The sequence below is a fragment of the Saccopteryx leptura genome, chromosome 8 (assembly GCF_036850995.1).
Source record: "Saccopteryx leptura isolate mSacLep1 chromosome 8, mSacLep1_pri_phased_curated, whole genome shotgun sequence".
Classification (NCBI taxonomy): Eukaryota; Metazoa; Chordata; class Mammalia; order Chiroptera; family Emballonuridae; genus Saccopteryx; species Saccopteryx leptura.
In genome coordinates this window covers 59,917,664-59,943,846 of record NC_089510.1, presented here as the reverse complement: position 1 = coordinate 59,943,846, position 26,183 = coordinate 59,917,664, and the positions used below count along the sequence as shown (strand labels likewise).

Below are 26,183 nucleotides of genomic sequence, written 5' to 3'. Positions count from 1 at the left end.
GCAGGGGTGCTACTGCCTCTAGAGGAGTTTGGAAACCTTTTAGACAGTTATGCAAGATTTTCTGCAATGACCAATGCACGGTGAAAAATTACTTCGCATCCCACATGCCCCTTGGCTATTTTAGAGGACATTCATGGACACTAAACAGTTTTCTACATTCCTAAGTGAGTATAGCCTATACTGTTAATATATATACTATAGTATAGATAATACAGTCATATCATGTTTAGAAATATATAAAATTGTTTCTACACCCCTTAATTCTGTCTTACCTATAAGCACAAAGAATTTGTGCACATTTTTAATATTCTACTGAATTTTTCTGGAATATAAGTACTATGTGAGTTGAAAGGAGATTGTACTGTTTTATTTAGAGTTTCCCCGAGAGTTTTACACCATTTTGCAGCCACCTTCCTGACAGCAAGACCACTAGTGCCATCTGAGACTTCAGCGGCCACCCCTGGACCAGTCTGCACTCCTGGCTGTGTGGCCCTAATGATTCTACACTCAGGTGCCAGTAACGTATTGCTTCATTTTGTTTTAGTGGAATCGGCTGGACATTCATTGAGCTACCTATTACTTTTGTAAGACACTGTATTTTTTGCTTTTATTTTTACTGTATATGATGACATCATATTTAATTTTACAAAGACTGTGCAGATTATATAAATTTTACGTTAGTACATAAAAGAAAGTGCTACAAAATATAGTTATAGCAAGACAGAGTTGTTGAGTCTGACAAGGTTGAACACAAATATATTAGACCTCCCAAATTTTAAATCCTAAGTAACAAAATAAGCTTTGTTTATCCCCACAGCAGTGTTATCAATAATGGCTGGCACTGACTACTGGACATGGCATTGAAGGTGAAACAAACATGATAGCTTAAAACAGTGGAAAATAAAACAACAAATAAAATTGAACCAATAGCTCCTGTTCACTTCTTCTGAGGATCCCTATTTTGTTCTACTCATAGCAAGACTTTCTCTACAATGGCCACTCTGAAGCTTTTCTTGTTTTTCTACTTAGTTTATCTCATTCCAAGATATATTTTTTTCCCATCAAGTTGTGTATTTCTTATCAAGAATCTTTCAGACAAATATTATGTTTTCTAACCTCCAACTAATTCACCAACTATAATTTAAAAAAATTAGCTACCATATTTCCCCAATATAAGATGCACCTTAATTTTAGGGCCTGAAATTTGAAAAAAAAAAATGTATTACATAAAGTTATTGAACTCAAGTTTTATTCATCATAAAATTTATACAACTCCTCATGACTGTCAACACTCCCATCCATTAGCTTGTCCTCCTCTGTGTCTGATGACGAATCACTGTCTTCAACAATGAGCGCAAAAACAAGCAAGAAAAAGTGGGAAATGCAAGTAAAAAAATCTACAGCCATTGTATAGACGCACTCACTTATTTGCCCCCAAACTTTTCCAAAAAGGGTGCTTCTTATACATGGGGAAATACAGTACATGTACTTGTATTCGGTCAAAATGGGGGTATGGTCATAATTTCGCACTACAAAAGATTGCTTATAGTCATACGTCTGTTTTCACAAAGTTGTACAAGCATATCATTTTTCACAGTGTACACAGCTATTTCCCACAAATTTTCCTAGCCAGTGTTCACATCAGCTTTGTGATTTAGACAAGGTAGGGATGATCATATTCCTGTTTACTAAGCTGAAAGACATCATATTCAAACAAATCCAGCGACCTATGTTGCTGGTCCACTGTCCAGTCTGGTGCATCTGCCCACCAAATCATCCTGCTTCATGACAATCCTTCACATTTACCTTGTCAAGGCAATGGTGTGGTGGTCCGTGTCCAGCTTTCTGTAGGCCAGTGCTATGACCCGGAAGCCCTGTGTTGTGTAACTCTGCAGTTCACTAACAAAGCTAGTTGGTACTGTTCAAAAAATAACACAAGATTAGTAGGCAGTATTTACTCAGTTGTTACTGGTGCAGAAATTCTTTACAAACAGATCCAATACTTACAAAAAAAAAAAAAAAAAAAAAAAAAAAGAACCATACCTCTAAAAAAAAGTACACATTAATTAGTAAGAACATGCCCTAAATACAACTACATTGTCAGGATTGACCTCTTGGTATTCAGTGAGGCTGAAATGAGAAGGAAGCACTTAAAAAAATGAGAAAAGTATATAATTCCTTTTTTTCTCTTAAGATTAACCGACAAACATTTATTGACCATCTATTATGTGCCAAGCATTGGCTCTGCAGAGGTTAAACTATATGCCCCACTCCCAGGATGTCTAGTAAGGAAGCAAACAGTAGACTGATAATACAGTCAAATGTGATCATGGCCATGACCCCACAATTGCAGTGTGCTATGCTGTGGAGGCACTTAGAGAAACATGTCTTGGACTGAGAGGAAGCAGTTAGAAGAAGGAAGGGAAAGGGCACTTTGGCTGAGGGAGCGCCATGTTGCTCGGGCATGGACAGATGACAAAGCCGGTCTTGAGTAGCAGGTTCAGCTCCAGAAAAGCACAGAATGTGAGGATAGGTGTGGTAAGGCCTATCTGGAAAGTTTAAGAGGAGTCAGATCATGAAAGCCTTCTATAAAATCTTCAAGGAGTTTGAGATTTTCCTGGAGCCTATAGGAAGCAACCCTAACAAAAAAAGTGGAAACTGACAATATAGTTACATATGGGATGGAAAAACCAGTCTAGACAGAATAGAAAAGGTGAATCAGGGTAGGGTGACTGGGAGCAGGGGATCATTCACCAAGTACTGAAGTGATCCAGTGGAAGGAAGATGAGGGCCTGAGCTGATGGCTTGACAAGGCCTTGGAGTAGCAGTTGCCAAGACAGGCGCACAGAGGGAGAGGGACACATCTGGGAAGAACTGGGTTAAACTGGGAGGAGGGCGGCACTGGTAGTATCATCCACCAAGATGGGAAATACAGGAAGTGAGAAAGATACTCTTGATTTAGGTATTCAGTTGGGGGTGTAAATGAGTCATCTACTGGCAGAGATAGTAGGCATTTAGATGCACAGACCAAGTGCTGAGAAGCCAGCTGTAACACAAGTCTGTTCACGCACCTGTCTCAGGTCGGCAAAAGCTGGCCACCTTCTCTGGCGCACCTTTCATGAATGCCAGCCAGTCACCCCCCACCTCCTGGACAATGACTGTCATCCTCTGCAGTGCTGATGAGAACGGAAACTGGTGCAGGATTGCGATGCCTTCCACTGGGACCTGGTTGGGGCCAGGGAATGAAGAGGGACACACCGGCACAGCTTCTACACATTGGGAATTAACTAGTCTTCCCTAGATCATTTTTTTTGTGTGTGTATTTTTCTGAAGCTGGAAACGGGGAGAGACAGTCAGACAGACTCCCGCATGCGCCCAACCGGGATCCACCCGGCACGCCCACCAGGGGCGATGCTCTGCCCACCAGGGGGCGATGCTCTGCCCCTCCGGGGCGTCGCTCTGCTGCAACCAGAGCCACTCTAGCGCCTGAGGCAGAGGCCAAGGAGCCATCCCCAGCACCCGGGCCATCTTTGCTCCAATGGAGCCTTTGCTGCGGGAGGGGAAGAGAGAGACAGAGAGGAAGGGGGGGGTGAAGAAGCAAATGGGCGCTTCTCCTATGTGCCCTGGCCAGGAATCGAACCCGGGTCCCCCGCATGCCAGGCTGATGCTCTACCGCTGAGCCAACCAGCCAGGGCCTCGATCATTTTTTTTAAACAAATAAAGGAAACACGTTCTCAACAATTTTCTCATGTTGAGAGAAGACACATCTATTACTTTTAAAAATTGTGGGCCTGACAGAGGTCGGTGCTGCAGAGCGGGTGGTGGACGAGGCTTACCTGGCTGGCTGTCGTGCAGGGTTTAACCACCATGGCGTGTGCCGGCACTCCCTTGATGTGGACACTGTCCCCAGATATAGCCACTTCCTATTCCGCAAATGGAATGTTTTTGTTGTAGAGATTTATTTCTTGTTCATCTACTGATACTACACTGAAACCCTCCCCTTGGGAGAGTCCCCAGACCACCTCGGTCTATTCTCTGGTCTCCTCCCTTGGCTAGATGGAGGTGAACCAGACTTGTTTTGCCACAGGGAAAAAAAAAAAAAGATAATGCATTGAAAATGCTGCAAAACTTGAAGGGCAGATCTCTCTGAATTATTCATGCAATTTATCCTGCTTTGTCTTTTGGAGTGTGCTCTGTAAAGGGCCCACTCTCTATTTCTGAAGAGCTTGACTTGAGAATAGTGAACATGAATAGCCAGACTTATTGTGTGTGAGGGAAGCACCTGACTGTATTTCCTTCCCTGGAACTCCCAGCTGTCCTGCTCCTCCCTCTCTGTCTAATTTGGACTGGTGGTCCTCAGGGTGCTGCATGGCAGGGGCTGGGATGGACTGGTTGATGTGCAGTAAACACTCAGTAATTTCTGTAATAATGACCCTAAATTATAGTCAAAAGAACTTTTTACCAAAGATGCCAAAATGCTTTGTAATCATCTCATTGAGTAGCTGAAAAAGTCTCAGAGGGGGGATTGTAATCCCTCCTTAAAGATACAGAAACAGTAACCCAGGAAGGATAAAGATTGGCATAGCCCTATCAGGTGGCTACAGAACCATGTGGCACTAGAGTTGGAAAGGACCCTAGGATTGTCTCCTTCATTGGGGCTCATGTGTGTAGAGTGAGGCACAGAGCTGCACCTGGCTGCAGGAGTCGATGGGGGCTCGCGGCTGAGTAGGCGGGATATGTGCTCCCTAAGCCAGGGGTCCCAAAACTACAGCCCCTGGGCTGCATGCGGCCCCCTGAGGCCATTTATCCAGCCCCCACCGCACTTCCAGAAGGGGCACCTCTTTCATTGGTGGTCAGTGAGAGGAGCACATTGACCATCTCATTAGCCAAAAGCAGGCCCATAGTTCCCATTGAAATACTGGTCATTTTGTTGATTTAAATTTACTTGTTCTTTATTTTAAATATTGTATTTGTTCCCATTTTGTTTTTTTTACTTTAAAATAAGATATGTGCAGTGTGCATGGGGATTTGTTCATAGTTTTTTTAATAGTCTGGCCCTCCAACGGTCTGAGGGACAGTGAACTGGCCCCCTGTGTAAAAAGTTTGGGGACCCCTGCCCTAAGCTTTACCCTTACTCCCCATTTCAACCAGAGCAACTCTGTTTGTTTTGTATTAGGTGCTTCTGAATAAGGTTTCCTGTGAAGAAAGATTCCAAGCTTCTTTGTTTCTTTCTTTGAGAGTACTTGCTGGCCTACTTCAAATTCCTCATTTTGAGGTCATGGGAGCCAAGCCCCGACAAGAGAGATGACTTCACAGGATCAAGGGGTCAGTTAGAGCAGAGCCCAAACTAGAAGTGGGAGAGCCAGATTCCTCTTCCTGAAGAATGTCACTTGCTCTTAAATCCGCTTTAAAGTCTCAGTGAAAGCTCTCATGTTTTCCTTTTTATTGTTTCCAGACTTACAAACAAAAATCAATACACTATTAAAAGGACTAAAACTCCTGGTAACAATGAGTTATCCTAAGCACGGGGGACGTGATGTTTCTTAATCCCCATATTCTAGAAAACTAATACCAGACATTGATCAAAGTATAATCTGAAAATTTGGATAACAATTATATAATAACTATAAGTGCTTTGATGTGATCAAGCCTGTAATATGTGCCAGGTACGATACCAGGAATTTTTTAAAGGCCTCATTCCATTTGTTCACAACAAGCCTACCATGGAGTCACAAGGTGCAGAGGAGGAAGGCAGGCTCGGGACGGTTCGCCTCTCACTACTTCAGTGCTCCATATGGAGACCTCACATTTTGTGAGTATTAAATACCAGTGATAAAACCTGTGTGACTCTGGCACTGAAGAAACTTCTCAGATTCTCTGCAGACCAAAGGCTTACCCAGTTGGTGGCTTCAAACATTTTCAGGTCCAACGGGTCTCCCTGGATGGTCTCGTCCAGAAGGATCAGAGAGTGGCAGCTGGCCATGGCCGCAGCCAGCGGGCCCCATGGCAAAGCCCTGCCCGAGGCAAAGCTGTGGACCTCCTGGAAGCTAACGGGGGAAAGGGCGAGGGCTTCAGTTTGTATTTCTCCCGGTCAGAATGCAGCCTCTGTAGGTGACTTTTTAAAAGTATACATAATTTGCTGTGCTTTGTTACATTACATACCCATTCTCCAGGCCCCCCAAGTTAATAGCGCGTCCTTCAGCATCATCCTTGTATGAGTTCAGTGAGTATGAAAAAGATCTTTGAGTTTCTTTCAAGCTCTTTCTTCTCTCTTTTCCTTTCTCTGGCATGAATTTAATTCCAGAGGTATGGAAGGAACTAGAAATATCACCTTTAATTGTAAGCACATCCATTCCCACTCCAGCTACCAGACCACTTCATGTCCACTGCTGTGAGACACACAGCTGCACTCACGTGGTGGCTTTCTGTGTGCATGTGTGCCCCCTCATTCATCCTCAGGGCCACACTATGTTGTCTGTATCTCTCCAACATATTTGATGTGTGGCCAACATTAGACAGTCAGCAGATGTATGAGTGAATAAATGAATGAGTAGGTACTAAAAATCTGAAAAGACTACACCACTCATCTTCCTAGTTCTTTCTTGAAAAGGTTTTCACTTGTCCCATTTTGCCTTAAAACGTGGTCTCCAGGATCAGACTATTATTTCTGATGACATGGACACTGCGTTTCTTTAAATGCTGCTTTAGGCTGCTTGAGCCTTTTGGTCTTGAAAGAACACAGTATTAACTCATAATTCAGCTGTATTCTTCCTGACTTCCTCATTTAGGCTTCTCTACGAGTTCAAAACCTCTCAGCTGATTACTGACCCTGCTGATCATATCTATTATTACATATCAAAGGATTAAGTTATCTTAGTGGTTTACAACTGGCCCTTGATATTTTAATAAACATGTAAAAAAAAGGACATCACCAGCTATGTGATTAACACAGAAGCTTAAGCTCACACTGAAAAGTAAACACAGATCAGGTAAGAAAGGAACCTGTTTTTAAGATGGCATGCACGCTGTCATCAGTATGTAATTCTGAATTTGTGATTCTGAGTTCCTAAAAATTGGGCCAGACTCCAGTTTACACAATGGAGAAATAGAGCTCTCTGTCATCCCGATCTCTGCATTTTTATTTGAATGCTTGTGATTTTTCAAGCTCAGGTGGTGTTCCAGTGGTTCTTGAAGTATCTGACACACTGGGAAAGCCCTTTTTGGAAAAGGTAAGAATTACTAGAGCTCACTTTTTCTGAGAATATATTTAATAGTTTATAAGTCAGGTTCTAGTTTCTTACCTAGAATTAAATGTGCTTTCTCTCATGTCATGAATTAAATTTGGTGATTAAAAAAATGTTTTTAGTTGTTCTTTTTGTGGACAAAAAGGAGCCACATGCTGAACCCGAGAAGCTCAAGGGAGGCTGGCACGGTGGCCTTGCAGACTCAGGGACCTAAAGTAATCACACAGGGTGGTCTGAAATTAAAACTTTCTAACCAAAAGCAGCTCATAGTGGGTAGTCATGTCCTAGGGAGGTATTTTTCTCTCTCTTTTTAAAATATTTTTGGTGACAGAGACAGAGAGAGGGACAGAGAGGGACAAATAGATAGGAAAGGAGAGATATGAGAAGCATCAATTCTTCATTGTGGCACCTTAGTTATTCATTAATTGCTCTCTCATATGTGCCCTGACCGTGGGGCTACAGCCGACTGAGAGACCCCTTGTTCAAGCCAGTGACCTTGGGCTCAAGCTGGTGAGCTCTGCTCAAACCAGATGAGCCTACGCTCAAGCTGGCGACCTTGGGGTTTCAAACCTTAGTCTTCCGCATCCCAGTCCGATGCTCTATCCACTGTGCCACAGCCTGCTCAGGTATTTTTCTCTAACAAAGGTCAATGCTTACCTTAATCAAGCCTGTTTTTTGTCTTTTGCATCTACAATAACATACTTGATAACATGCCTTTGAAATGTAGGGGTCATCTTCTTTTCCTGCCCCACTCAGAACAGGCATCCCACCAGACCAGGAACCAATGAAACCCCTCATTGTTATTACAATGTTAATTAACTGTTAACTATTTTATACCTGCTTATGTAAAAGAAGTTTCAGTATATACATTTTTACTTTGTATCTAATTCAAAAGATTACCCCTTCTTTGTTTATTCCCCCTTGCTAATCAATTACCAATCAATTTCATGTAACCTCTCCCCCTTATGTCTTTCTTTTTGCTTCTCTTATATAAAATTAATGGTAAAACTGCCATTTTCTGGCCCTGGCCGGTTGGCTCAGTGGTAGAGTGTCATCGGCCTGGCATGCAGGAGTTCCAGGTTCGATTCCCGGCCAGGGCACACAGGAGAAGCGCTCATCTGCTTCTCCACCCTTCCCCTTCTCCTTCCTCTCTGTCTCTCTCTTCCCCTCCCGCAGCCAAGGCTCCATTGGAGCAAAGTTGGCCCGGTCGCTGAGGATGGCTTTATGGCTTCTGCCTCAGGTGCTAGAATGGCTCTGGTTGTAACAGAGCAACACCCCCTGGTGGGCATGCCAGGTGGATCCTGGTTCAGTGCATGCGGGAGTCTGTCTGCCTACCCATTTCCAACTTCAGAAAAATACAAAAACAAAAAAACAAAACAAAACTGCCATTTTCTGGAACATTTTCTCAATTCGTTGAGACTTCTCTTCCCTGCAATTGTCAACAGTTTGACTCAAATAAACTCAAAAATTCTTACAGGTTCGGAAGTTTCTTAGGTTGACATTTCAGTCTTGAAACCAATGTTCATCTATTTAAAAGAAGGCAGGAATAAAGAGTAATGGACCTGCCTGACTGGTGGTGGCACAGTGAATAGCACTCAACCTGGGATGGGACGCTGATGTCCCAGGTGAGGACCCAGCTTCAAAACATTGAAGTCACCTACTTTAGTGTGGGCTCATGGTTTTAGCACAGGCTCATCAGCTTGAGCCTCAGGTCGCTGGTTTGAGCTCAAGGTTGTTGGATTGATAAGAGGTCACTGGCTCAGCTGGAGTGTTCCCCCCCCCCCCATCAAGGTACCTATGAGAAGCAATCAATGAACGACTAAAAATGAATGCCACAACTATGAGTGATGCTTCTCATTTCTCTCTCTTCCTGTCTGTCTCTCTCTCTATAAAGAAGAAGAAGAAGAAGAAGAAGAAGAAGAAGAAGAAGAAGCAGCTTATTAATCAATAACCTCAATTGTATAAATATATCACATTTTTATTTAAATTTGACAAGTTACATTTAGAAATAAGTTTGTTGTAAATTCAGTAAGTAGAATTGCATTCAAACCATGGAACACAATTAATTTTAGAAGAACAAACATGTACTGTGCCTCTACTGTGTGTGCCTGCTGTGGTGCCAGAGCATTAGGGACACAAATGCAAATAAGAAAAATACTGCTCTCGGCCCTGGCCAGTTGGCTCAGTGGTAGAGCGTCGGCCCAGCGTGCAGGAGTCCCGGGTTCGATTCCCCGCCAGGGCACACAGGAGAGGCGCCCATTTGCTTCTCCACCCCTCCCCCTCTCCTTCCTCTCTGTCTCTCTCTTCCCCTCCCGCAGCCAAGGCTCCATTGGAGCAAAGATGGCCTGGACGCTGGGGATGGCTCTGTGGCCTCTGCCTCAGGCGCTAGAATGGCTCTGGACACAATAGAGCGATGCCCCAGAGGGGCAAAGCATCGCCCCTGGTGGGCATGCTGGGTGGATCCCGGTCGGGCGCATGCGGGAGTCTGTCTGACTGCCTCCCCATTTCCAGCTTTGGAAAAATGAAAAGAAAAAAAGAAAAATACTGCTCTCGAGATACTCACATATTTTAGTAAATACATACACTTTTTGTAGAAGCTGAAAAATAAAATTACTAATGAATAAGGATACCAGGTATATATCCAAATCTATCTTTGAAGGAAAATGAAAAGAACATTAGAAAGTTTATACATATAAAAGGCTTCTTCTGTAGACCAAAGTGGTTAGAAGTACCAATGTTAATTTCTTTAACCCAGGAAATAGACTTGTTCATAAATATTTTATATGCATGTTTTAATATGCATGTATTAGACAGCTGTAATGAAAATATTTTGTGGAAAAATTGTATGTCATCTGCATAATGCAGAGGAACTGCTGTGGGCCTTTTAAGAATAAAATGCTTTGTGATTTAGTTTGTAAATGAGAAATACCTTCATTTAAAAAAAACAGAACATAAATGTCAAATGTTCCCTATTCCCACCACACTGGAGTTTGTAGTAGAGATAAGAGCAGGCAGAGAAGTAAAGCCAGGCATGCCCACCAGAGGGCGTCAGGAAAGGACATGAAGTCTTCACCAGTGGCAGCAGAAAGCTGCCAAAATGTGGAGTTCTCAGAACTAGAATACCAAGGAAAATGAGTACACTGGCTAAGCTCCACAGATGTTCCTCTTACTGAAATTCAGTGCACATGAATGAATGTGGTGTCCTTCCTCCTAGCACAGAGAAAGGCTTCAGTTTGTAAAGAAACTTTACCTTCCTGAAGAAGAGTATCCTGGTATTGTCCAAATTAGGTACACTGGGCCAACTTCAGGCCCCTGACCAATAGGTTGCCTGCAAATTATATTTTAGCAAAGATTTGACTACAGTGTCCAAACTTCTTCATCTCCTGGGTGTGTGTGTGGCATGTGACAGGGTCTGGGGTGGGGGTAAGAGATATATTTTAGTGCAAAGTATTTAAAGGTCAAGTTAAATGAAGCTGCACTGCTCACCAAAGCCAAAGCTAAAATGGCTCTATTATTAGTTTTCATAAGAAAACACAGAGTTCTGGGAAAAGAGAAACCACAGCGCTTAGTCCAAGGTACTGTGGATGATAAAAGGATACTGTGGAATGTAACCTCACAGGTGATCTGATCATAAATTCCTAACTGGGCAGGTTGGGGTGGGTAGTCATGCCCTAGGCCTGTAACTTCTTTAGTAAAAGGTTTACCTTTGCCTTAAGCAAACCCTGTCCATTGTCTCTGTGCATCTAGGTTAATGTACCTTTGAAATAAGCCTTTGAAGTAACCACTTTCTGGAGAACACAAAATCAATTGTGTGTTTGGCTCAGGTAAACTCTTATAAAAATTCTCTACGGGTTTGGATGTTTTTTCATCAATGGTACTCACCCATTCTTATCACAGGGCACGACTCCCCAGAGATCCAAGCCATCCCTTGTTAAGGTGCCAGTCTAAACAAACAAAAAAACAAAAAAACAAGCACTCAACTTACTCTGAAGATCTAGCTCCCCATTGTAAAGACTATTCAGGTTTTGTTTTGCTTTGTTTTTTATTTAAGTGAAAAGCAGAGTAGGGGGCAGAGAGACAGACTCTGGCATGTGCCCAGTCCAGAATCCACCCAGCAAGCCCCCTATGGGGCAATGCTCTGCCCATCTGGGGCCATTGCTCTATTGCTCTGCAACCAAGCTATTTTAACCAAGGATGGTGAGGTCATGAAGCCATCCTTAGCACTTGGGGTTAAGTTGCTCCAATCAAGCAATGACTGCAGGAGGGGAGAAGAGAGATGGAGAAAGAAGGGAGGGGTGGAGAAGCAGATGGTCACTTCTCCCCTGTGTTCTGACCAGGAATATAATCCAGAACATACACAGGCCAGGCAGACACTCTACTGCTGAGCCAACTGGCCAGGGCTAATCAGGTGTGTTTTAATAGGAAAACATACACCACAAAAGTTTATCAAGATCATCATTTCAAGAAAGAACACAGTGAGGTGAGCACCTTGTCTCCTGGGGGAAGTCTAATGAGTTCATACCAGTTTTATGACAAGCTAGCACTTAATCTCTTTGTACTTTAGCAGTAAAAGGAAGAAAACCATATTTGCCTTACACATTTCAGAGGCTTGTTTTAAAGTTCTAAGGACAGACTAAATAAATGGGAAAGTTTATGGTAAGCCTGTAAGAGCTATAAAATGCATGAGTCCCAGTTTTCATAGCAGTAGTTAAAAGTTTGCCATCAGAAATAAGTAATGGGAGAAAAATATTTTATTGTTCTAAAGAAATGTTTTGTTATTTGACATATATTTGGTTAAAAGGTGCTTATTGCTATTTCTGTGAGTGCAGTGCAATGACGAAGAGCTTATCTGGGTTAAAATACCAGCTTTGTGATCGGGAGGAATTATTGAATTCCTCTAAACATCAGAGCCCTAACGTGTAACCTGGTTATAATCATATAGGGTGGTTGTGAAGATAAAATGAGATAATACCAATAAGGTGCTTCATTTAATGTCTGGCATAGAGTAATAGCTGATAATAATAATAATTCTTCATAATTATTTATTTTAAATTCAAATTCTTATTACAATGATCTCTCCCACCCTATTTCTTTGTGCGTTTGATCACAAAATAATACCGAAATCATGGCAAGAGCCAAGTTAATCTTCTGTTTCTGGTAGATTGCTTGATAGTCCAACAATTACACGATACAGCTCTGACCTCATTAATTTTCTTCTATAAAAAAGCTTCAATGTACTGTTTAGTGGGTACAGATTTTTATATTTGAGAAGGTGAATAAAGTTCTAGAGATGGGTGGTGGTGATGGTTGCATAACAATTTGAATGCACTTAAAGCCACTTAAAAAAGTTAAATGGTAAGTTTTATATTATGTATATTTTACCACAATGAAAAAGAAAGGAAAGAAGCCCTGGCCGGTTGGCTCAGTGGTAGAGCGTCGGCCTGGCGTGCAGGAGTCCCGGGTTTGATTCCTGGCCAGGGCACACAGGAGAAGCGCCCATCTGCTTCTCCACCCCTCCCCCTCTCCTTCCTCTCTGTCTTTCTCTTCCCCTCCTGCAGCCAAGGCTCCATTGGAGCAAAGTTGGCCCCGGGCGCTGGGGATGGCTCCATGGCCTCTGCCTCAGGGGATCCCAGTCGGGCGCATGCGGGAGTTTGTCTGACTGCCTCCCCATTTCCGACTTCAGAAAAATACAAAAAAACAAAAAAAAAAAGAAGGAAAGGAAAGGCAACAATAAAAAATAAAAACTTTCAATGGCTTCCCACTGCCTAAAGACTGTGTAAAAATTTCTTAGCTAAACATTCAACGTCCATAAACACTCTCTCCCATTACTAATGTCCTGCTCTGGTCAAAACCACACACTGTTGCTCTCCTTACTCTATGCTTTTGCCCACATTCACCTGCCTACAATGCCTTTGTATTGTACATATTCTAAATTTTTCTATATTGTAATGTTTTGACATCTTAGGAAACTTTTCTAACTGGAGAGAGACTGCCTCTTTGGGGCTGGCAATTTCTAGAAATAACTAGGGACTTATGCAAGAGCATGTCTTTGATATGCAAACTAACCAATGGGTTGCCAAACCTCTTCCTTACCCATCCCAGGGCCAGGTACCAGACAACTAAGGACCATCTCTGTTGCCCAAAGCCCACCAAAATCATTCAAACTAGTCAATTGTCAGTTATTTATGCTGCCTTGGCTTGTGCTTTCTGCAGAAACTCTAATAAAGGCTAGGACCTAGCATGCCTCTCACTCCTGCTTTGCTTCCTGACCAAAACCTGACATTTTTCCTGTTGCCCTGCGTGGTGAGCTATGGCTCTTCTTTCTAGGGGGATTGTGAGTAACATGAAACTTTTCTTTCCATGTGTAAAGCCAGGAGCCAAAGCCACTGTCACTACAGCAGCCTGGCCCATGCAGGTTCGCATTGGATTCGGACAGTCGGTAAAGAAACAACGGAGCCAATAACTGATGGGCCATTATATTTAATCCTAGCTTGCACCCGGCGGGCAAGTAAAAACACACACTGGGCTCCAAAACCCACTCACATTCAGTGCTCACAAAGCTACTGACTTATCCGAGTTTCCTAGAATCAAAGATTTCTAGCTCACCAGACTTATTCACCTCTGTTCCCCATCTCCTTCCTTCTCCCTGAACAAACTCTGCACAAACTGGCTTCTCACTCAACACTCCACCATCTTGGCTGCTTCTCCTGACCTACTCCACGTGGCCTCCTTCTGCTCTCTCCTCTAATGATAATCTCAGGAACCAAGAGAGCAAACTCCCATTCTGCCCCCACTTTATATTGTAGCTTCACAACCTCTAATCCAGGGGTCCCCAAACTACGGCCCGCGGGCCACATGCGGCCCCCTGAGACCATTTATCCAGCCCACCACACTTCCGGAAGGGGCATCTCTTTCATTGGTGGTCAGTGAGAGGAGTAAAGTATGGTGTTGCTCACGTACAGTACTACTTCTGGTGACATGGGACGTATGCGTCACGGCTCCAGAAGCACGTCCTATCACTTGTTAGGGCTAGCAGTGACAAATATGGATCTGGACATTGACCATCTCATTAGCCAAAAGCAGGACCATAGTTCTCATTGAAATACTGGTCAGTTTGTTGATTTAAATTTACTTGTTATTTATTTTAAATATTGTATTTGTTCCTGTTTTGTTTTTTTACTTTAAAATAAGATATGTGCAGTGTGCATGGGGATTTGTTCATAGTTTTTTTTTTATAGTCCAGCCTTCCAATGGTCTGAGGGACAGTAAACTGGCCCCCTGTGTAAAAAGTTTGGGGACCCCTGCTCTAATCCAATATACAAAATAGGGAAGTCTCTAATACAAAGTCACTTCTCTGAGGCATGATTGGATTGTACCACCCCACATCAAAAAGGGTGGGAAAGGCTTTATCCCAAAACCAAGCCCCAGGCTACAACAATCCTGCCTGCCCCAACACACATTAATATCACCTGGGCAACGGCCTCCACGTGGGCAGCGTCATCTTTTACAAAGTGAGCATAATACATTTTATCTGCCCAACACCATGCCATTGACCTTTCCCTGTCATCTCTCAGTCATCTTTATAAATTAAGACCCAGGCACAAAACCATCCTTCATTTCTATCGTAGCCTCCCCCAGCTCCCACCTTCTCCCCAGCATATGTATACACAGGCTAGAAGAATACCTTCCAGAGAAGGTAGTGTAAGAGGCTAGCTGGGAGTAACTGCCATATAACCAAGAATAACTTTAAGCACTATATTGCAGATGGGAAAAATATAGTAAGGATTTGATGGGAGCTTTATTGGAACCAAGTCTCATAATAAGGCACAGCTAAATAAAGTCTTCCTTTTTTCATGCATTCATTTATTTGTTCATGCATTCATTCAATAAGTATTTATTGAGCACTGAGTATGCCAGGCAATAGTCTTAAATATTAGGAATACAGTAGTAACCAGAGTAAAAGATTTAAATTTTGTTCTCGGAGGTTTCTGATGATATAGAGACATAATACAACTTTAATTAATTGTGTTTCATAGACTATTGGAGCCGGAAGCTTCCTAAATGATTCATTAATGCGGTACCTACTGTTCTTTCTCTAAACCCTAGAATCTGAGAGCTCAAGAGGTGTGTCTTTATTAGGTCATACAACCAGCCACAGATAAAGTAAAGTCAGATACCCACATCATGTTTCCTGACTCATAAGAGTATAAAAAAAAACTAAACTTGATGACAATGATGATAAAAACATGGGGATGGGAATGAGGATGAAACATACATACCTTATCAAAGCAGATAAGGTTTAATTGCCCACAAACATTGATCCTCTGGGGACTGATGCAAAAGATGTCTCTCTTCTTTAGCCTCCTCTGGGCATAGATAATGCCTGTGGTCAGGGCAGCAGGTAGAGCAGGAGGGACTGCGATGGTGATGACATCCAGGGCTTTCTTCACCACCTCCTCAGGACGTTCCTGGAAGACACGCCACTCAGTCACCATTACAGACGAATCAGTCATGAACAGCTTTGTCCCTACAACTTTTATCTTCATTTTATTTACTTCTTTAGGTAAAATTTCTAGAAATAATGTGAGCAGGTCAAATATGGTTCAAAGGGTTTGAACGCGTTTTGGCTCTCAAGACATTTTGCCAAAATACATTGAAAAGGCTTGCAATGACTCACATGCTACCAGCAGAGAACCATAGACCAAGTTGCCACGTACCCTCACCAACATTGAGTATTGGGGTTTTAAGTAAAATTCCTAATTTTGTAGTTACAACATACTACATTGTTGGAATAACTGTATTCTCAGATTGAAAATAATGTAAGGAAATCATGTGCAAGCATGTTGATATATCAATAAACAAAATACTTTATCCCATTAGATCTAATTGTTATTATGAACTTTGATGATCAATTGTTTATAATAGAGAGCTGGGAACTTATAGGTCAGTTTCAGTGTTTGGCTTTGTTTCCTAAGTTTATAAACCACACCTGAGATTAAGGTCAACATGTAGAGTATAAGACAGACATGGGTGGATATATATGAGCATGTAGTAAAAGAACAAAAGCAGCTTACCCCACTGAGCACAAAGACACACAATGTATAGATCATTCCAATGGTGGCGGTCCCTATGAGGCATAGGAGGAACCTGATGGCATCCCTGTAGAGCTTAAAATTCATTGGCTTGGGATACAGAATGGATCTCACAAGGTCTCCCTTTGCAGTGTTGAATCCTGAAGAGGTAAACACACCCTCTCAGGATGACAAATCCTACAGATAATGAGTGCACTTCTAAACCTCAACATTGCCTTTGTTTTCTCTAGAGACATTTAAACAGTGTTTAACTCCAAATGCAATGAAGGGATAATTGGAAAAATACCTAAGTGCTAGAATGGAAATATCTTATCTAATTCAGAGCCTATTACTCTGGTCTTCCTTCCCTATATTTTCCATGTCAATGCACCCCAGAGGCAGGAAAGCACTATATTGAGGAGCTGGACCAGCTTTTACAAGTGTAGCATCCTTTTAATGAAAGAACTTATGAGCGTGTGTGCATACCCGTGTGCACACACATACACAGACAGAGAGAAGTTACTTGAATTTAAACTAAATGGCCCTCGGCCTGACCTGTGGTGGCACAGTGGATAAAGCGTCGACCTGGAAATGCTGAGGTCGCCGGTTTGAAACCCTGGGCTTGCCTGGTCAAGGCACATATGGGAGTTGATGCTTCCAGCTCCTCCCCCCTGTCTCTCTCTCTCCTCTCTCTCTTCTCTCTAAAAATGAATAAACTAAAAAAAAAAATAAATTAAACTAAATGGCCCAATAAATACTGTGGATTCAATTTCTAACACTTTTCAATATCAACTTTTCAGTATCTAGTCCTACCTAAAGTGAACGTGGGATTTGAAGGTGGAAGACCTGAGTTTGTGGTCCAGCTCTGCCAGTAGCCGGCTGTATGATTTGTTAAAGTTCACTTGAATTGTGTGGGCCCCAGACTACTCATGTACAAAGGAGGGACAGTAGGCATCTTTGCTTTTGTTCTGCAAGTAGGATATGTCTGTACAAACTATAAGGCACATAAATAGTAATTACTGTCATCAGTATTACTTTTAAAAAGCATGTGCCACAGTTCAATTCACATTTAAAATATATAGATTTAATATTTACTATATTTAGTACACATTTATAAATAGACACTAGACAAACTGAACAAAAATACTTGATTAAAATAACAAAATGACAGGAAGAGATGCTAACTAACCAGTCTGCAGAACCACCGCTCTCACGGCCCCAGAGCAAGCTCCCTTGGCCTGGATGACCTCTGTCCCACAGAAGAGGACATGTCGTTTGTAATCCGCGTCACTCTGCGTTTTCCAGGGCACAGAGCTGTCAATCCTGGGTAATGGAGTTTTAGTGACCGGAATACTTTCTCCTACAAAAACAAGCAACGCATTTTGTAAAGTGTGATGTCTTCATTCATTTAAATCATGCATACACTCGCTTGTCCTATAACAGATGTTGGCTGTGAACTTACTGTGTGGCAGGACAAGCCTGATATTGGGAATACAAGGAGAAACATAGTGCTTTTTTTTTTTTTTTTTTGTATTTTTCTGAAGCTGGAAACAGGGAGAGACAGTCAGACAGACTCCTGCATGCACCCGACCGGGATCCACCCAGCACGCCCACCAGGGGCAACGCTCTGCCCATCAGGGGGCGATGCTCTGCCCCTCCGGGGCGTTGCTCTGCCACGACCAGAGCCACTCTAGCGCCTGGGGCAGAGGCCAAGGAGCCATCCCCAGCGCCCGGGCCATCTTTGCTCCAATGGAGCCTTGGCTGCGGGAGGGGAAGAGAGAGACAGAGAGGAAGGAGGGGGTGGGGGTGGAGAAGCAAATGGGCGCCTCTCCTATGTGCCCTGGCCGGGAATCGAACCCGGGTCCCCCACGCACCAGGCCAACGCTCTACCGCTGAGCCAACCGGCCAAGGCCCATAGTGCTTTTTTAAAAGAGACCCAGAGAGAGACCAACACACGTAAAACAATAAATATAATGCCATATTATAAATACCATGAGTACTGTAAAATCTAACATGGATGCTGAAATAGGCTAGAAATAACCACGCAGGGAATAGTAAATTGTGCAGTCTAGAAGGTAGGGTGTTGGGGATAAAAGGCCATGAGATCTACGAAGGAACCAAAACTTGCAGGGCCCTAAGCGCACGTTGCAGTGTTTTCCCTTCGGCACCAGTGGCAGAAAGGGAATGAGGAGATGTTTAACTTTTTTATTTAGGAAAGTATATCATAATTACGTGTAAAATGTTCCACTCGGTTTGTAGCGCAGGGAATGAATTAAAGTCCAGTGGGGCTGGAGGCTGGGCATTAAGTTGGAAAATAATCACAAGAGTTCCCCAATGGAAAAGATGAGGTTTAAAGTATGGGAGTTTTCAGAATGGAAGTGCTTGATTTGAGAACAAGGAAATAAGAAGTCAGAAAACTTGGGGAGAGTTTTATACTGGCAGTTTAGAGGAAGAGAGGAATTTGAAGTGGCTTCCTGGTTTCTGACTTGGGAGATGACAGAGCATGCCAGGAGTCATCACCACAAGGACTAGAGGAGGAAGGGAGACCTGCCTTTTGGTCCCCATAAGTTAGAGATGACTGTGGCATGGTCATGCTGAGATGCCTTGTAGCCAGTTAGAAATTTATCTGGGTCTGGAGCTCAGGGGAGAGGTTTGACCAGATAATTAGTCAGAGTTCATCACTTTAGAGATGATAATGAAGACAATGAAAAGATAACTCAGGGACCAAGTATAGGTAGGGTAAAGAGAGAAAGGACAAGGATACAGCAGCAACCAAAGAGATGGAGGACAGGGAACAACACAGGATGCTGGACCGTGTGGTTGATGATAGAAGAATTTGGAAAGATTATGTTGTCTTGGAAAGTTAGGGAAAAGAGAGTTTTTAGAAGAAAGAGACGGCAAGAATAGCCAATAGCAGCAGAGAGGTCAATACAAAGAGAAATGTAAAGAATCCATTGGATTTGGCAGTCGATCCATTAGCTACTTTAACCAGCACAAGGGTAGGGGTGCACTGCAGTGAACAGAAGTGCAAATACAGATGGTAAATGAAGTTGTGAAAGTAGCAACGGCCTCTGAGAACAAAGCTTGTGAAGCCTTCCACTGGCCTTTGCAGAGTGGGCAGTATGAAGTCAGGCACATGTTCTAGATAAGTACTAGGGCCACCTTCATTAGGAATACGGTACTTGGCATTGCACAAGTCCGAGCACTAAGGGACATTTGTAAATCTATGGATTCCTTAGAGAAAGGAACCAGACCTGCTATGTTTTCTTTGCTTTTTCTGTTTGTTCTGGTAAATTCACATGGGCAAGAGGTGCGTCTTTGTTCTCATTTCATACCTTTCTGATCTGCCCAAGAGAAATGGACTTGATTTGAACTTCAGTGGAAACCACAATAGATCACTATGTATTTGCAGCCTCTCATTTTATCTCTGAAAGACTTTAGCATTCTTCTTTATCTTACAGAAATATTGGCACACCATCTTAATGAATGCATATATGAGAAAAAGCTCAAAGAACTGTGACCTTGAGCAAGTTACTTCTCCCTGGACCTCAGTTTCAGAGGTCATATCAATGAGATGCAAAGACTTTGAAGGTCCCTCCCAGCTCCAGCATGCTATTTAAAAATGAAATACAGTTAGTCCAAAATATCCAGATTTGCCAAATCTTTCATCATGAAATTTTTCAACATTTTCAAGCCACGCTAAGAAGAGCTTGGACTTACTCTGTGGATTTCACGATGTTTTTAAATGTTCAATGTTTTTAAACCCTCCAAGTTTATCTAAAGACAACTTTTATATAAAAAGAGTAAGCATAAAAGCCACAAATAATGCAGAAAGATGTAATGATCTCTACAATGTGTTAAGGTAAAATGACACGGTTTTAACAACCCTTTGTTCAAGAAGGACTCAGAAAGTGACAACTGTATCAAACAGTATGCAGAAAGCAACTTTGAATTGAACTCTCTGGTATATTCAGGGCAGTGCTGTTAATGAGGTTTGTGGAGTAGGATGGGCCCACAGCAGCCCCATACTTTGCCATTGCCATTCAGGTAGAGGAAGAGCCTGAGAGAGCTGAGGAGTTGAGGTAGAACCACACCTGTCAGCATGCCTTCATTCACCACACAGGTGCCGTCAATCAGAACAGCATCACATGGCATTTGCATTTTGTTCCCGGTCAAAATTAATAGATCTCCAGGGACCAGGAAACGAGATTCCAGCTCTTCAATTCCAGCTAAAAGTATGAGAAGACAGACTCAAGTCAGTTTTTTTTCTCCACGGAAAAACAGTTCAACATCTCCCTAAATTAAGACTCAATGAAAAATCAAACAGAGCACCTGAAAAGGATATTCCTTAACATTGATTCAAAATCCAGAGACAATTAAGGGGAAAAAAAAACACAATACATTCAATAACATAAAATAAAAAAACTTTGTGTGACAAAAATAAATAAGCAAAGAGAAAACTAATTACAAATTCAGAAAACATGTTTGAAATTATAGACAAAGATCAATATTCCTAATATATAGTTTCTAAAAAAAAGAAACATATAGCAAATGACTGTATAGCAAAATTGATAGACTTTAACAGTCACAAATACACACATACAAATTGCATGGGGCATGTTAAATGTTTTTAAAGATTCTCATTTTTCTTATAATAAGGAAAATGAAAATTTCTTCTTTCTTTCCTGCTTTCCTGCCTTCCTTTATGTCTTTGCTTTGTTATTCAGTCCCAAAGTAGTAAGGGGTTAAGGAAGATAAGCACCCATACAGAGGGCTGGGTGAGGTGGGGAGGGAGGCGGCAGCTTGCTGTGGGTGTTGGAACCTGACGGGCAAGGTGTCAGAGCCCAAGGAGGGAAGAAAAGGCCTCCAAAGTGGCATTGGCCTGGTGCCAGATCTTGGAGTCTGAGGGGAGTGAAAAAGGTGTCTACAGGGGAGTAGGGGAGGGAGCAGCAGCAGTGATGGAGGATAAGTTACATCAAGAAGAGAATGGGCCCTGGCCGGTTGGCTCAGCGGTAGAGTGTCGGCCTAGCGTGCGGAGGACCCGGGTTCGATTCCCGGCCAGGGCACACAGGAGAAGTGCCCATTTGCTTCTCCACCCCTCCGCCGTGCTTTCCTCTCTGTCTCTCTCTTCCCCTCCCGCAGCCGAGGCTCCATTGGAGCAAAGATGGCCCGGGCTCTGGGGATGGCTCTGTGGCCTCTGCCCCAGGCGCTAGAGTGGCTCTGGTCGCAACATGGCGACGCCCAGGATGGGCGGAGCATCGCCCCCTGGTGGGCAGAGCGTCGCCCCTGGTGGGCGTGCCGGGTGGATCCCGGTGGGGCGCATGCGGGAGTCTGTCTGACTATCTCTCCCTGTTTCCAGCTTCAGAAAAATGGAAAAAAAAAAAAAAAAAAAAGAAGAGAATGATACAATAATTAGATATAAAGAGGCTAATAATGGGAGCCAGCTTTCTCACTGAAGAAAGGAAGTGACCAACATAGATAAAAATAAAACTAGAATAAACTCTGTGGTCTCCACAGAATAAAGATAATAGTATACACTGATGGTTTTCAATAGACAAATAGACAAGTAATATAAGTGTAAACAGCAATCCATTAATGTAGGAGAAAAGATAGAATTAGAAAAATCACCATTTAGCAACTATCAAAGCAATAATTAATCTACATAAGAGCCATCAATGGATATCAAAGCTAGTGGGTAAAATATTGATGTAGTCTCCAAATACCTCTTAACAAAATAACTACTAATTACAAAGAGAAAAAAAGTAAATTTACAATAGAGACACCTGGCAGACACCATTTAATTAAGTGATCTAAGTTAATATTACCAGTAATAGGACAGATTTAAATTATGTACCACATGAGAGGAAGCAGCGAGAGCTCAGCATCGCTTCTGTGATAGTCCAGCTAAAATATGCATACCCTGGATTTAACTATGAGGGAACATCAAAAAATCCAAATTGAGGGACATTCTATGAAATAACCAGATCAAACAGTCAAAATCATGAAAGTCAAGGAAAGATTGAAGAACATTCAAGAGCCATTGCAGACAACACTATTGTCTAGTCCTGAGTTCTTTCCTATAAAGAACATGGTTGAGAAAACTGGTACAATTTGAATGGGTCTGGACATTTGTTGGTATTAATATATCAATATTTACTTCCTGATATTAATGTTTGCACTGTCATTTATATAGAAGAATGTCCTTAACTTTAAGAAGTAAACAGTAGTCTGACCAGGTGGTGGCACAGAAGAGCATCAGACTGGGACACGGAAGACCCAGGTTCGAAATCCCAAGGTCACAAGCTTGAGTGAGGGCTCACCAGCTTGAGCACAGGGTCACTGGCTTGAACATGGGATCATAGACATGATCCCATGGTCTCTGGCTTGAGCCCAGAGGTTGCTGGCTTGAAGCTCAAGGTTGCTGACTTGAGCCCAAGGTCTCTGGCTTGAACAAGGGTCACTCACTCTGCTGTAGCCCCCCAGTCAAGCACATATGAGAAAGTAATCAATGAACAACTAAGGAGCCGCAACGAAGCATTGATGCTTCTCATCTCTCTCCCTTCCTGTCTGTCTGTCCCTGTCTCTCTCTCTGTCTCTGTAAAAAAAAAAAAAAAGAAGAGAAGAAGTAAACCCAAAAGTATGGGGAATTATAGAGCCACATGCCACATGTCAGCCACTTATTCTCAAATGATTCAGGAAAAAAAGCGATTTGAATAACAACTCCATAACTTTAAAATTATTTAGAAAGAGAGAGAGAGAAATATATATGAGATAACATTGCTAACCTATCTGACTAGAAAAATCTAAAAGTTTGCCAGCATATTCTGTTGACAAGGCTGTGAGGAAACAGGCACTTTCACACATTTCTGGTGCAAATACAAACTGGTACAAAGTCTTAAAAAAGAAATTCGGCAATATCTATCTTTTAAAAGTGCAAATGCATTTATTCTTTAACTTAGCAATTTTATTTCTCAAAATCTATACCAAAGAAAGACTTGGCAAAGGTATAAAAAGACAAAAAGGAAAGTACTAAAAGGCATATATGCACAAAGCTTTTTAAAAAATTACAGCTTTATTTGTAATAGTAACAGACTGAAAAAAAATCTTCAATAGAGAACTAATTGAGTAAACAATGATTCCTCCACACAAGACAGTACTATGTGGCTAAAACAATGAATGAAAAATATCTTTATATCTTTTCTATGAAAGGTTTTCTAGGAAACATAGTTAAGTATATAAAACATACACACCAAGAAATATGTGTATCTTACAGTCCTATTATCTAAAAGACAGCAATATAAATACATGTCCTACTCTGTATATATATTACATAGCTGTAAATATTATATATAATTTCTTTGTACATGTTTTGTTTTGTTTTTTTTAAGTAAGAGGAGGTGAGATAGTGAGACAGACTCCCATATGTGCTCCAACCGGGATCAACCCGGCAACCCCCCCTCTGGGGCCAATGCTCAAATCAGCCAAGCCATCCTCAGTGCCCAGGGCCAACACTCAAACTAATCAAGAGCTGAAGAGAGAGAGAAGAGGAAGAAGGAGAGGAAGCAGATAGTCGCTTCTTGTGTGTGCCCTGACCAGGGATCAAGCCCAGGATGTCCACAAACAGTACCAGTGCTCTATCCACTGAGCAAACTGGCCAAGGCCAATTTGTTTGTATTTTTTACATCTAAGAATAAAGCAAAAACAAATAATTGTAACTATAGAAAGAATGACTACATAAGGTAGAGAGAAAAAGGATAGAGACTAGAGCCACCTGTCTTCTGTTTTACAAATTTAACTTTAGAGCCATGTGCGTATTTTTTACAATACCTACACAGAATAATACAAAAATAAGTTTGAAAAGGTAACGCTTAAAGTCTAAAGCAAAACAAATGAGATGGAACCTATTACATTGCTGGCATATCCATACACAGAAAGAATATTTTGAGTGACTTTAAAATATAATTTTTTAAAAAAGTATTTCACTGTACCTTGTTAATGGTATATCACAAACAAGGGAAAAGAAGACCTTAAAAAAATCTTAAATAATTTTTGGGCCTGACCAGGTGGTGGTGCAGTGGATAAAGAGTTGGACTGGGACACAGGGGACGCAGGTTCAAAACCCCAAGGTCGCTGGCTTGAGCATGGACTCATCTGGCCCAAGCACGGGGTTGCTGGCTTGTGGGTGGGATCATAGGCATGACCCCATGGTCGCTGGCTTGAAGACCAAGGTTGCTAGTTGAGCAAGGGATCACTCGCTCTACTATAGCCCCCCACCCCCCCACATCATGGCAAAACTGAGAAAGCAATCAATGAACAACTAAGAAGACTAAGGAGCCGCACGAAGAATTGATGCTTCTCATCTCTCTCTTTTCCCGTCTCTCTGTCCCTATCTGTTCCTCTCTCTGTCTCTGTGAGAAAAAATTATTGTTTTGTTTTTGGGAATAGTATTATTGCTTGGCGTGTTGGTTTATTATTCTGAGATTATTGTTTATAACAAGATAAAGCAAATAAGTAGTTTGTTGCGGTCACTGAAAATATGCTCTTTAGGTATGAAAAAAGTAGAGACAGAAGTACAATTAACAAAGGTCATTTAAAAACCCAAAGTTGGTGAAAGAGGAAGTAGAGCAGATGAAGAAAGATTTAATGAGTTGATAATCACTGAATCTGGGTAATAGTTACATTGAATTCCATTATCATAATCTTTCTATTGTTGTATATGTTCAAAACATTTTATCATAAAGAATTAAGACAAAAAGATACCCAGGACATTTTTAAAAGGCAAAGATTCACTTCTAGCCAAGATATTACAAAGAACAATATTTATCATCTCACCTGAAACAACCAAAAACCATACAAAATTTATGAAACAATGGATTTTAGACATTTAACATAAGCAACAAAAGGACATGAAAAGCAAATAAAGGGGCCCTAAAATTGCTGAATTTATTGCCTTTAAAGAGTTTCCAGGTCCCCACAGAAGGAGGGAAAACTCCAATTGTGTTCAGAGAACACCCTCAGTTCAGTACAGAGACGATAGATTGTGGGGATGAAGGTGGCTTGGGTTCACAGCAGAGTGTTGGAGAGGAGACAGTGGCCCAGAATGAGGGCCACAAAGACCTGCAGAGGATCCCCCCTTTGTATTCAGCAGACTAGTAATCAACACATCGCATATAGGGAAACTATTAGGAAATGAACAATTGGACATGCACATTTTAAAATGTCATTTACAATAGCATCAAAATAGAAAGTACTTAGAAATAAAGCTGAAAAATAATGTGAAAAACTCATACACATAAATCTGCAAAATACTACTAAGAAAAATTATGGAAAACCTAAATAAATAGAGGTTTTTACCATGTCCATGGATCATAGTCCCAAATTTCTTAATATGTTGATTTTTCACAAATTGATCTATATAGATTCAACACAATCTCAATTTTAAAATCTTAGCATTTTTTTCATAGTAATTGATAGGTTGATTCTAAAAGTCATATGGAAATGCAAAGGGCCCAACATTGCCAAAACAACTCTGAAACAGATAACAAAGCTGGAGGACTAACATTATTTTATTTCAAGACCATATATAGCCACATTGTGTAGAATTGGTATAAAGGTAGACAAATAGATCAGTGAGTAGAATGAGGCCAGAAATAGACGCACTCATCTATAGGCAACTGATTTTTGGCAAAGCTGCAAAAGCAACTCAATAAAGAAAGAATAGTCTTTTCAACAAATAGTATTGGAACATTTGAATATCTGTCTGCAAAAATGAGCTTCAGTTTTTAAAAAAATCCTCAAAATAAAATATATACCTAAATTTAAAACCTAAAACTATAGAACTTCTAGAAGGCAACACAGAAAATCTTGA

General features: G+C 41.7%; 1 protein-coding gene across 3 annotated transcripts in view; it reads right to left on the bottom strand.

Moving 5' to 3' along the window:
- Positions 1–26,183, bottom strand: part of ATP13A4 (ATPase 13A4) — a 149,739-nt gene that overhangs the window by 43,908 nt on the left and 79,648 nt on the right. For all 3 annotated transcript variants that reach the window (XM_066347711.1, XM_066347712.1, XM_066347713.1), the window contains 9 exons: positions 20,410–20,544; positions 17,505–17,675; positions 16,319–16,476; positions 15,524–15,712; positions 11,127–11,188; positions 5,897–6,047; positions 3,837–3,923; positions 3,072–3,225; positions 1,807–1,918 (listed from right to left, as the gene is read on the bottom strand). In XM_066347711.1, the coding sequence (XP_066203808.1) occupies positions 1,807–1,918; positions 3,072–3,225; positions 3,837–3,923; positions 5,897–6,047; positions 11,127–11,188; positions 15,524–15,712; positions 16,319–16,476; positions 17,505–17,675; positions 20,410–20,544 (1,219 nt within the window). The remainder of the gene's footprint in view (positions 1–1,806; positions 1,919–3,071; positions 3,226–3,836; positions 3,924–5,896; positions 6,048–11,126; positions 11,189–15,523; positions 15,713–16,318; positions 16,477–17,504; positions 17,676–20,409; positions 20,545–26,183) is intronic.